The 12,608-nt window shown below is 42.1% G+C and overlaps 1 protein-coding gene across 2 annotated transcripts; it reads left to right on the top strand.

Annotated features, from left to right (window-relative positions):
* The first annotated feature begins 1,028 nt into the window (after positions 1 to 1,028).
* Positions 1,029 to 11,324, top strand: LOC137779725 (phosphatidylinositol 3,4,5-trisphosphate 3-phosphatase and dual-specificity protein phosphatase PTEN). 2 transcript variants are annotated; one of them, XM_068567886.1, is made up of 10 exons: positions 1,029 to 1,801; positions 5,594 to 5,678; positions 5,810 to 5,854; positions 5,943 to 5,986; positions 6,181 to 6,419; positions 6,851 to 6,992; positions 8,656 to 8,724; positions 9,222 to 9,388; positions 9,955 to 10,218; positions 10,343 to 11,324. In XM_068567886.1, exons 1-10 carry the CDS (start codon positions 1,723 to 1,725, stop codon positions 10,526 to 10,528), a joined length of 1,320 nt encoding a protein of 439 aa, XP_068423987.1. In that variant the 5' UTR covers positions 1,029 to 1,722; the 3' UTR covers positions 10,529 to 11,324. The 2 variants fall into 2 exon arrangements, with proteins under 2 accessions (XP_068423987.1, XP_068423988.1); XM_068567887.1 differs by lacking the exon at positions 8,656 to 8,724.
* The last annotated feature ends 1,284 nt before the right edge of the window (positions 11,325 to 12,608 follow it).

The following is a 12,608-nucleotide window of genomic DNA, read 5'->3' as shown; positions in this document are numbered from 1 at the left end:
TCTGGGATGTTCCAGGTAACCCCATTTAAATCTGCTGAATTGCACCCTCAAGTACTTTATAAAATCTCTAACTACTGTACATGCAACATGTCATGTCCCCGTCAAATGACCAGGATGGCCACTTGGGTGAATATCTTGTGTCCTATAGACTCAATATTTCTATATGTAGGATAACCTTTTTTTTTACACCCCAAACTGTATTAATGGCATGATGGTTGATGTATGAGGCATGCAACCTTATTTATATCTGAAAATGTCAGTTAGTGATCAAATATTTGATCTGGAATAGTTTGATTTAGTAGGGCCTCCTCAGATGTAGAATTAGGTTCACACAAAGTTCATTACATGGAGATTATGAAAGGGACCTCATATTGTCACTGGTGATGTTTAGTTTTTTTTAACAGGCCTTTTGTATTCGTGTCAAAGTCAAAGTCAGCTTTAATGTCAATTTCAATTCGTGCAAACATACAGAAGATTGACATAATATATAAATTCAGCCTATGGCTGTATTTGTCATTAAAATAACAGACTAGTCAATGCAATTAATAACATTAGTACAATGTAGGATTATTTTGAGGAGATTGTATGAAGAAGACCATGTAGAACCTGCAAATTATACTAATTTTCAACTATAAAAATAAAACATGTATACTGGATTAATAGGTTACGTGGATATATTTTCTACGGCCTGAAATTACAGTTCAAACCGCGAAAAGTGATATTATGTTGGAAACTTCCCTAATTACAGTCACACGTGATCACTTTGACAGAAGGGAGCGTCGCATGCCGACTCACTTTATCCTTCCGCCTGAAGCACGAAATTACTCGATTGTCGCGTGATTCGAGGTTGAAAACAATTACTTTTGAGAGCAGTTTTTCACCGGCATCAAAAAGCCACTGTCTACACACAAAGAGTCAACGCTGCATTTGCCGGTTTCATTTAAACCGTGGGACTATAAAGAGTAGGCGGAGGGATATTTGTTCTAAAATCCTAGCCTGCTCTACCTTCTTTTTTTCCTTCGGTGGAGGCCATGATGGGAGCCTGAGAGTTCAGCAGGAGCGAGAGGAGCAAGAAAAGAAGATGATTCCCCGGGACGGAACTGTCATACCAATCTCTGCAAATCTATGAGCTTTGTATAGTTTATATACATTTAAGGTGGAGCCTGTCACTTTTCTTCAGATGTGTTCTTGGCAATCAGTCGATGACGATGTTGAATCGTTAGGACGCTATCGGATCGAAGCAAGAGGCAGCGTTAGCTATTGTTGCTAGCTGCTAGCTAGCTAGCTCGTTAGCTAGCGGGCTGACTGGATCCGGGTTTCGGTGAGAACCGGTGAGTCCTCTTGTGCTCGCGCTGTCGACCGCGGGGGGCTGCGATTGAAACCCTCCGCTCGGACCTGCGTCTGGCATCCGAAGGACAACTGCATATGTATTTTATTCGGGAGTGTTTTGCGAGACGAGTTGCAGGGTTTGGCAAAGTCGGGCCTGCGCGGAGAAGCGGAGCGAGGAGGCCCGACTTTATGATCCAGGGGAAGAGCCTTTCTAATCCCACCGACATACACCGACAGCTCGACTGTTTCACACGGACCCGTGAGGACCCGCGAAACGCAGAGAGCTGCCAGCGACCGAGAGAAGACCTGCGGACTGCGACACGAACAACTATAGCCCCGATCGCAGACCTGTTTCCATCCTTTAGCCCGTAAAGACTCCTGTCACCTGCTACAATGGCTGCGATTATAAAAGAAATGGTCAGCCGGAACAAAAGGAGATATCAAGAGGACGGCTTTGACCTGGACTTAACATGTATCCTTCCCTATGTGTTTGTTTAATCTCCACAGCTCTCAGATCAATTCACAGTAATGTGTAACGTTCTCAATGAAGCGGCAGAAGTGGGACCAGAAACGTGAAGTAACGTGAGGCGGTTAGCTTCACTGCTAGCCAGCTAGCTGGCTGGCTGGTCAGACAGCGCAGCTTCGCTGTCAGCCAGCGTGTTTGAAAGATGGTGGATCTGTCAAACCAGCACGCAGACATGTCACAGTCGTGTTAACGCAATGTTCAACTGGATGTTGGCGTGTGTTTGTTTTAATAAAGCGGTATTTTAGTGACCGTGACAGCAGTAGACCAGCGGTGGAGCGAGCTCGAGGATGTAAAATTGTTAGTGGCATTAGGTCAGGTTTTACATTTTTTTTTTATCAGATTGTTGGAAGACAGGTAGGTTAGCTGGGGTCTAGTATTTTTTCTCTATATGTATATTTACATTTATTTATTTTTTACATCGAGATAGATGCATGCCATTTAATTGTATGGTAAGGTTTTGTTTTATGATGCAAATGGATGAAAGGACTAACATTCCTGCTGTAAGATCACTCTTACATTTCCTTTATCTCGGCCGTGTCCTCTATGGGTGAGTATTCATTGATGGATTTTGACAAATCTTTGAAAAATCTAATTAACATTTCTCTTTTTTTATGGATAGTCATTTCCAGCTTTAAGAATTTCTATTTCAGGCCCATCCGCAGGACTCATTTCTCATCTATTACCACTGATAATAGTTGACCTGGTTCCCCGGTGCAGTATCTGGAGTTGGTACTTTTTGTGTTTTGGCTGGTCATGAACTAGATTAGCCACTGATTTAGTTGTTCATGGGCAACTAAATGCTAAAGCTAATGTCTGACGGTACTGAGATTGTGCCAAGTTGGATGTGCACTTTGTTTCCAAATGTATGCCTTTTTGGCATTTTGAGGCCTTAGTTTGATATTTTTGAATGTAGAGTTATAACCAGTGGAGAAATCAAAGATGAGTTCATTTTGAGACGTTTTTAACGCAAGAATTGTCTCTGTCTGGCATCTCAAATGTGAACATTTGCTGGTGTTCTTAGACATATATAAGAATAAATTGAATATCTTCTTTTTGGACTACTGGTCGGTCAATACAAGACATTTGCAGGTGTCCGTTTTGGGTTCTAGAAATTTGTGCTATTTTCTTTACACTTCATGGACCAAATAATTAATTGACTGACTGAGATTACAGTAAGGCACAAAAGTATTTTGCAGATTATTTGATAATCAAAATGATTATAAGATGTAGCCCCGAGTCTGTATGGCATGTCAATTTAAACATGCCTTAGTATTTGTGCATTTTACTTTCTCTGGTTATCATTAGTATTATTGTATTAACTTGAAAGCATTTTTTCTCTTTTATAGACAAATGTAAAGTATAGTTTAGTTCCCTCGACTCACTGCTATAGATACCATTAAACTCAATTGTCTACTGGGATGTTTGTGTGACAGCAGATGATGTAATGTGTGCATCTCAACATTTGAGCAGATGTTTCTCACCTGTTTTTTAATGTGGTAAAACTTGTGGCAACACTCGAGCTTCATTTGGAGATTTGTGCAGGTGTGACAGGGGCATGCCACTCAAAAGTGGCATCTTTCTTTTGGCTTGAAGTCTCTTGTTCAGATGTGGGCCTTTTCTAACCATGCCTTTTATGATTTTTGGCATGGCATCTAAAAACAATATGGGCTCTCTGCAGTTATGTAATGCAGTATCACAGTTCTGGGAATTGCCCTTAAAATAGAGTTGCCAGTGATCTTGTATCAGCGTTGCTGTCTGAGTGCTCTCTCCCTCTCTTACCCTCTCAACCCACCACCTCTCCTTTGCTCCTTTTCCTTACTACTCCCACTCTAATTCTCCCTCCCTCTGCTTTGCCCCCTTTCCTCTGCTCTCCTCCTTTCCTGTCCTCCCCACCCCCTCCTCACTCGGCGCTAGCCGGTTCCCACTCTCCCTTTTCCCCCCTTTCTCTTGCTCTCAGTTGTGGATTTGGCGTATGCGTAGAGCCGAGGCTGGGCTGGCTTTAAAGAAAAGGCGTGCCTGAAACGGCAGATTTTCTTTTTTTTTTTCCCCTCCTACTTGAAGCTTCCGTCGGGGGTCCCGTATGTGCGTTTCCTTCCAGCTGCAGAGACCAAGCCCCCCATGCCTTGGGCTGAGGCTCTCCTGGGAGCTTTGGTGCTTTTTAAAAACACTTAGAATAGACTGACTGGGATCTTTTTGCCAGTAGGTCCAAGGGTTAGATAGCCCATCAAATAGCACAGAAAAGCTGTGTTTGGCCCCTAATTAGGTCTGTGAGGCCTTAATGGACTGGATTATGGCACAGAATGTACACAGTACATTGTGTATTCCTGTAGCTCTTATTGTGAGCCGCAGGTCAGTAGCTTGGCAGTATGCAAGTACAAACATACATTTGCTATTGGGCTTGTTGAATTCGTGCATGAAGGCCTGTGTTGAGCATACCTCATTTGCACTACCTTGGGGCACTAAATGTGTTCCTCTCCCATTTTTTTTTCTTCCTGCAAAAATTGTTGCAATTGCATTAATCTTTGGATGTGTGTGTATTTGTTCTGGGTTCCAATATTTTTAGAAGGTCTTCTATGTGTGCACACCAGCTAAGCCGGAGTTAGTCAGATGCCTGTGTAAAATCTTTCTGACCAGTTAAAAAGTGATTTGGCTCTGAGAAAATAAGGTCTGCTTCAAATGAAACACACATCCAATAAGAAATATTTAGCGTTTCTATTGTTTGACACCGTGACACAGGAAGTGTAAGTAAAGGTTGCCCTTTAGTCTGTGGTCTAGTGTGAAATCCTACAGCTTATGGTGACATGCAGACTTCAGTTACAGGTAGGCGTTGTAGGCCTCAAAGGCACGCGTGCCAACTCAATTATTCTTTTATCTACAACATGACACTGATGGGTGCCTTTTACATTTTTTTTATGTATGTCACTGTATAATTGTCCACAACATTTTCCATCCCTATTTCATGCTGAAATACGGAGCCTTTTTTGATGGTATAAGGCAACTTTAAAAAACACATGTAGCACAAGTTGGTGCAAAGGGCTGCTTCCCACTTGGGTCTTGCTCACAGCTGCCTTCCGCTGCAAGTCAAAACGGCAATGGGTTTTTTGTTAGACGAAATGTTAGCTTCTTTTTTTTTTAGCCGTGTGTCTTCACGCCGTTGCCTGCGTTCGATCTCAATGGATATTCAAATTGCAAATTGTTCCGTTTCAGCTCGAAAGAGAGATAAGCCGAACATTTGCGATGATCCCAATATAACTTTGGGCTCTAAAAATAAATGCAGGTCAGAGAGCGGAGACTCCTCGTGCAGCTACATGTGGGCCTGGCTCGTACAGGAGCGCTGTTACTCCCGTCCTCTCGGCCTGCGTCTCACTGTCAAAGCCATCTGTCACAACACACACACATAAACACACACAGATCTGTGCCCCTCCTCTGTGCTCCCATCTATCCATACCTACAGTGACACCCTTGTATTGTTGCTGGCTGTTACTTTCTAATTCTCTGCTGCCCCTCTCTGCATTGTTGTCATTGTGCTCTAATGGGAAATTCTTAGCTCATAATAGAAATGGATTGGAACTTCTGTTAAACATAAAATATGTATTTCTTTTTTTACTCTTATTACATGGTTGTTAAAGGCAGTTGAACGATGTCTCGGTAATGCTGCCTTCATGCCTTATTTTTTGAAAGGGCTTGAATTTCACAGTCATGCACAATGTACATTTCCTTGACTCCAAGCCTGAACAGATATCTACCCAAACATCATTGCTATGGGCTTTCCAGCGGAGAGACTCGAAGGCGTGTACAGAAACAATATAGACGATGTAGTTCGGTGAGTTGTGTTGCTTCTGTTTTGTCATCCTAGAAAAGTGGAGTATTGGGGCAATTTATCACAGAATATTTCTGTCCATTTTGATCCGGCCGTTGATCTAATAAATGTATAATATTCTTTCTTGAAAACAGGTTTTTGGATTCAAAGCATAAAAACCACTACAAAATCTACAACCTGTAAGTGTTTCACATTGTTTGTACCTGAACTTTGCTTTGTTCACTTAAGAACTTCCTCTCTAACTGGATTTTGTACTTCCCATTTTAGCTGCGCAGAAAGACACTACGATACTGCCAAATTTAACTGCAGAGGTAGGCTGTTTTATATGTTTTATAGATGCTTTCCCTCTTAAAAAACAGACCTAAATGCTGGATGACACATGGTTGATAAAATCCCATAAGATGTCTACTGTGACTTGTCTCCTTTGACCTGTCTGCTCTGTGTCCACATTTCTTTTCCTCTCTGGTTCCAATATTCCGTGGGCCTGCATCTCGCCACGCATCAGTTGCACAGTACCCCTTCGAAGACCACAACCCTCCTCAGCTGGAGCTCATTAAGCCGTTTTGTGAAGACCTGGACCAGTGGCTCAGCGAAGATGACAATCACGTGGCTGCCATCCACTGTAAGGCGGGGAAGGGCCGCACTGGAGTCATGATCTGCGCCTATCTCCTCCATCGAGGCAAATTCCAGAAGGCCCAAGAAGCGCTCGACTTTTACGGAGAAGTCAGGACAAGGGACAAGAAGGTGGGATATTATTCTGAGGCCAACATGTCTTCAAACAGCTGTTTTTATGCTTCAGATAAATTGTTGCAAATGGGACTGAAGCTTATATATATATATATATATATATATATATATATATATATATATATATATATATATATATATATTCAGTTAGTCTGCTACAGCCACCTACTGAATGTCTGTTAACATTAAAACTGAAGCAATTTTAATGTCAATAGACATTTTTTTACAAAATCAACATTTAATTTACCGTGATATAGGGCAGAAAATACTATTTGCTTTTTTTTGCTATAAAACGGACTCTAATGATAATCCAAATAGTTGTCTAGTTGTCCTTTTTTAGTTTCAGCTCTAGTTGCAAACATTTGAACCCACGCAGCAAATAGAGCATCATTTTCTACGTTCTGGAAACATTGTCACTGTTGTTGCAGGGAGTAACGATCCCGAGCCAGCGCCGCTACGTCTACTACTACAGCCACCTACTGAAGCACCAGCTCGACTACAAGCCGGTGGCGCTCCTCTTCCACAAAATGGTGTTCGAGACTCTCCCTATGTTCAGCGGGGGCACCTGCAGTGAGTCACGTTTATGTTCAACTTTAACTCCAAACTAGGGCGTAGGCATGCACACCGCTGTTCAAACGGAACGACAGCCTTGGATGTGTTTTGCGCTGTAGGGCTCACCCACACTGCAGCTTTGCACTGTGGAACAGAACGGGTCATCTCCGGTGGAGTTTAGTCGTCCTGCGCCGTAGTATGGCTGAATTAGCTGGAGTATATTTCTTAGGAAGTCCTCTTACAACAAGGCCAGCTCATTCTTTGCCCTCTTAAATCACGTTTTCGATCAGATCGCCTCTGTTTGTCATCATGAGCAATGTACAATTCTTAACACTGAAACTCGTGCAAAGTTGAGCATTTTAGCCATCTTAAAAAATATATTTTTAGCTTCCTCATGAGAATTGGCTTTAAAGAAGCCAAGTTCTGCTTTCATTTGTCAATTTTTTGCTGTGCAATAGTTTTCTTGTGCACTATATTCAAAGGAATTGCATTATTCACTGTTTAAACAGTCGTGCAGTTGGAGCCCAACATGATGGTAGTAAACGGTGCACGCACACCCAACATTACAGATACAGATTTTATGTGCTTTACTCGCACAAAACCAGGAAGTTACTAAAAGTCAGCAAAAGAATTAAATATTTTGGTCAGTGTTCATAAGTCACCGTTGGTTTTTAGTCTCTCTTGTGAGTATTTGCATATCACTGCATGTTTGCTCTGAGCTTAAGTGCTATGATTTTGTTGTAAAATGGTGTGTATGCAAACACTGACTCTTGTTGTCCGATGTGTTCAATGGCAGATTGACACAGACCAAAACAATAAAGTTGGGCTAGGAATTTGCTTTATTTAAGAAGTTTGTTGGAACCAAAACTTTCCACATCATCTGACTTATAATTCAACTGAAGTCTTTCCCACAGAGACATTTGTGAGACCTTTGGGCAAAATTTCTAAGCAGATAGGACACTTTTCAACTTTCAGCAGAAATACATTTTTTATTGTGCATGTCCATATTTTCTCAACATGTTAATGCTGTGTATTACTTTTTAATAGGTGTAATGTCCCTAGAAGGGGACAATGTGTCCAAGTCCCTTAATGTTGTGCCTCTCTGTATCTGAATTTCTCCCCTTTTTTAGCTGTCCGTCACAGAAAGCGCATCCTTCCTTAATTTCTGTGACTTTTCCACCTGTAACACCTGACTGTGCTGAACATCCCCTGACTGCATTGATCTTTCCTCTTAACACTCCTTTTTTTTTTTTTCTTTTTTTTTTAAAAGGCCCTATTCTGAGGTTGACGTCTTTATCAGAACACACAAATCAACCTTTTATAGCCCCAGGTTCGAGCTCACCACAGCAGTAGAAGATGCACAGTTAGTTTAAAAATGATGTTATCACTCCATTTTACATATTTTCTGTTTTGTTAAATTCATGTTTTGTGGTGGTCAGGGATCTCAAGTTCCCCTTTTCATCCTTCCCCTTTGTGTTTCTCACAACGCGTCGAGTCAAATGTGTGACGATGCACACGTCCGCCTTGTAGCCATATACTGTATGTTTTAAAGATAAACCATGTAGATGCACATATCTGTAAATATTTGTGTCGAGCGCTCGTGTTTGTCACTGCTGTGTTGTCAGGCCCCTGACGGTCCAGCCAAATCCTGTTTGTAATAATCTCCTTCTTTCTCTCTAAGGGGACAGTACCGTTAAAAACAGGAGCGAGCCGATCCCTCAGGGCTTCAGGAAAGGGAATTGGCATTGGGGTAAATGAGCCTTTCATCCATTATTATCATTTCACTCATTTGTTTTTATATGGCCCCAGAGATCCACCAGGCAGGAGCAGTCTGAGGTAGTCATGTTGCCTGGCAGAATAGGATTAGTTTATATGACACCACCATCACCCTGACATGAAGTAGGCAGAGTTGAATTCTTCTATATGCAGCGTGTTGCGCCGGTACAAGACCAAACCGTGACTGTTTAGCAGAATAGGGTTGTATGGGTCTGGTTCTGGGTCTCTTTGGGTGTGACATATTGTCTTTCCCCTCCTTAATTCTAGCATGTTTTGCACTAAGGGCAGAGGTGGTGGTGTGCTGTTTCTTTTTTGTCAAACTCATGCAATAACACTGGTGTCTTGTCTTGCCCTCTTGGCACACTCCCTGCTCCTCCCGTCACTCACTCTTCCTGTGTTTTCTGTCTCTTTTCCTCACAAATCTCACAATCTTGCCCTCCTTCGGTGCAACGTTGACTCTTATTTTTGCAGATCCCCAGTTTGTGGTGTACCAGCTGAAGGTTAAGATTCACACGTCTAACCCCGCTCACACACGTCGCGAGGACAAGCACATGTTTTTTGAATTCCCCCAGCCGCTGCCAGTTTGCGGAGACATCAAAGTGGAGTTCTTCCATAAACAGAATAAAATGATGAAAAAGGTTAGTTTTCTTAATGTAACGTGTTTCTGTCATTAAGAGCTTATTTCAGGGTGCCAACAATATTATTTTTATCGTCAACAATTTCCATCAAAATAAAAATAACATTTATTAGTATTCATCTGTTCAATTAGCCAAACTATTTACACTGGTTTTCACTGGTTCCATTGTTACCAAAAGCAGTGTATATTATTTAGAGTCAACCTGTCCTGCTGCCATACATTCTGTATTAAACCACTGTTGAAAATAACAAATGCTTTATTTACTTTTGTTTGAGTAACAATTGCTAAAAAACAACGGTGGCTGAAAGCTCAGTAATAAATATTACTATTGCTACTAGCAAGATTAGCCTATTCAGTAGAAACGAGTAGTCAAATGGCAGAGCTGCAGATTTAGTGAAGTTTAAAATGATTTAGAGGTGGACCATACAGTCTTAGTTTAGATTTTACTTTGACATTTGTAGACGATAAGAAGAATATAGAACAAAGCCAGCTGTAACAAAAAGTTCCTTTTTTGTATTCTCTGCTCAATTTCTCATGACATCTCCTCTTGTCACTTTTGCCCTGTAGGATAAAATGTTTCACTTCTGGGTGAACACCTTCTTCATCCCTGGACCAGAGGAAAGCGGGGACAAGATGGAGAACGGGGCTGTGAACAACGCAGACAGCCAGCAGGGCGTACCGGCGCCGGGCCAGGGCCAGCCGCAGAGCGCCGAGTCCAGGGACGGCAGCAGGGAAAGCGACAGGGATTACCTCATCCTGACGCTCACGAAGAATGACTTGGACAAGGCCAACAAAGACAAAGCTAACCGCTACTTCTCGCCAAACTTCAAGGTAAAGATTTTAATTTGGATACATGCTCAGATAAGTCTGTCAAATCGGCCAAAGAGCAATGATAAGATTTGATTTATTATTACTATTGCACAGACTGAAGTTAGTTTCTGATTTGCAATTCCAGGTGAATTTGTATTTTACAAAAACCGTGGAGGAGCCTTCGAATTCTGAGGCAAGCACTTCGACATCCGTCACCCCGGACGTTAGCGACAATGAGCCAGACCATTATCGATACTCTGACACCACTGACTCTGATCCGGAAAATGAACCTTTTGATGAAGAGCAGCACACGCAAATCACAAAAGTGTGAACTCTTTTTAAACAGGAAAAGAAGAAATTATACACCAGAAAAAAAGGAGAAAACTTGAATATAAACTCAAAAGAAGAACCTTTGTCCCTTCCCTCCCCCAGACGGCAATAGAATATCATCATGTCAAATGCCAATTTTAGGGAAAAAAAGATAAATATCCTGACCAATATATTGTTTTATTATTTTTCTTTTTTTCTTTGGCACGGCCATGTACCATGTGCAAGGTATTGACACTGTTGCCCCATGGGAAAAGGTGCTGTAGCGATAAACATGTGTGTTTATATATATCTATATACATATGTATATGTATATACATATATACATGCATATATAAAACTTTTTTTGTGTCAAAGACAATGGAAACCACAATCAGGAGATGGGAGTTGAAGTGTGGGAGGAGAATGATATACTAGGACTATGCTGCTCCTTCTCCTGTCTAAACCAAGGCCAGTGCTGCAGTCACTTTGTTTCACTCCCTCTCTTCTCCTCCCCCCTTCCTTCTCATCTTTTACTCTCCCTCCCCTCCATCTTATCCTCCTTCCTATCCTCCTTTACTGTGAATGCTTCTTGTGCTCTTTGCAGGCTGTCTCACGTGACTTTTGGTCTTTGTGCAGTGCAAACTGCATGCGGGCAGTGGGTTTGGGGTGGGCAGGGTTATGAAGAGGCTGTGATGATGTCTAAAGCATTGCCATTCCTGTCCCCACTGTGTATACGTTAAATTATGCAGAACAAGGCATCCCATGTAATTGTTAATGTTTTTTTTTATCCTAAGATAATAAAAATATAATACACAAAACAGCAGGGAGATAAGTGTTTGCAATAATGTCAACACTACATATAAAGGACAATGGTGATTTGCATGTATTGGAATTGGCGTCCATCCCTAATAAATGTATGCAATGTTGTCTTTTCTTAAAGAAACCAGCTTTGAGATGTGTCTTCTGCGTGGGGTTCCCCAGTGCTTTGAGTCATACTCATACAATTACATCAGAGGTTTATGTAATATTTCCCCTTCATGAAAATCATGCAGAAGAAAAAACATATTTTGCAAGAAGCAGTTGTCATCCAATAGCGAAGCCGATGCACTCTTTACCTAGACACCATTGCTGTCACCTGAAGTCAGGATTTTAAGCGACTGCGCCCCCAAACCTAAATTTGAGCGTGTAATAGGTGGAGGAAAATGTGCACAAGTGCTGCACTTGATAAGAAAAATGCTGTAAAGCGGGTTGTCGTTGCAGCTGCTGGAGCTGTGTTCACAGTAACTTCCTGCTTTAAAGGTCAGCGCTGCAAATAGCGGGTGGGGACTTGAGGTGGGGAAGTGATGGAAGGATTATTATTAAAAGCTCACTTCAAACAAATAATTGACCCAACTAGGGAGCCGAGCATCTACAGTAAAGTCAGTCTATTGATGTGTTGATTGTCATAGCAACAGGTTGCTCGCTGAAGTTGTACGGTGAACCTCGGTCTCGCTAGTTCTGCAAAATATTTCCATTTCCTGAATTGCTTTCAAAGCAACGCTGACCTCTGACATAAACATTAATGAGCTAAAAGCGGCCTGACCTCATACCGAACCGCTAGTGTTGTAAGCAGAGTGGCTGCTGCTAGTTAATCGAGGCGTTCTCCGCATGAAATGAGCAGAGGAAGGGAAAGGCTTCCAGCCCAGGAGGGAGGAGCGCGGGGCCTCGGGTAGACGGAGCCTGCGCCGCTCGCGGGCTCCCCAAATGAAAGAGTAACCGGATTAACGACCATGTCACTGTGATAGCAGAGCAGAGAGGGGTGAGATCCTGGCTAAAGCAGAGCCCAAAGTCTCCTGATAATAAAATAAAGTATGAATTAAACATACATATATTTATATATATATATATATATATATATAAGATGTTCAACCCCTAGAGGCAGACAGTCACATAATCCCCTTCTGCTCTATTAAGACTCGGTCCTCGGCTCCTTCGCGTTGATAGAGACATCAAAGCCAAACCAGTGCAGCGTCAAATGAGACAGGCAGCAGTCGCAGGGGCCCGACTGTAATTGGCTGAGCTGAGGAGGAGGGAGAGACTCTGGTAGATTAATAATGAATGTG

Source organism: Clinocottus analis, unplaced genomic scaffold, assembly GCF_023055335.1.
Source record: "Clinocottus analis isolate CAN_PGR_092001 unplaced genomic scaffold, fCliAna1.0.p SCAF_8, whole genome shotgun sequence".
NCBI classification, from domain to species: Eukaryota; Metazoa; Chordata; class Actinopteri; order Perciformes; family Cottidae; genus Clinocottus; species Clinocottus analis.
Note: the sequence above shows the minus strand (reverse complement) of the source record. Positions and strands in the feature narration are given on the sequence as shown.

Bases quoted from the DNA above. Each gene is read 5' to 3' on its own strand.
- LOC137779725 (XM_068567886.1), top strand. From the start codon at position 1,723: ATGGCTGCGATTATAAAAGAAATGGTCAGCCGGAACAAAAGGAGATAT. The intron at 6,420-6,850 runs GTGGGATATTAT...CTGTTGTTGCAG, and splicing joins TCAGGACAAGGGACAAGAAG to GGAGTAACGATCCCGAGCCA. The intron at 9,389-9,954 runs GTTAGTTTTCTT...TTTGCCCTGTAG, and splicing joins AGAATAAAATGATGAAAAAG to GATAAAATGTTTCACTTCTG.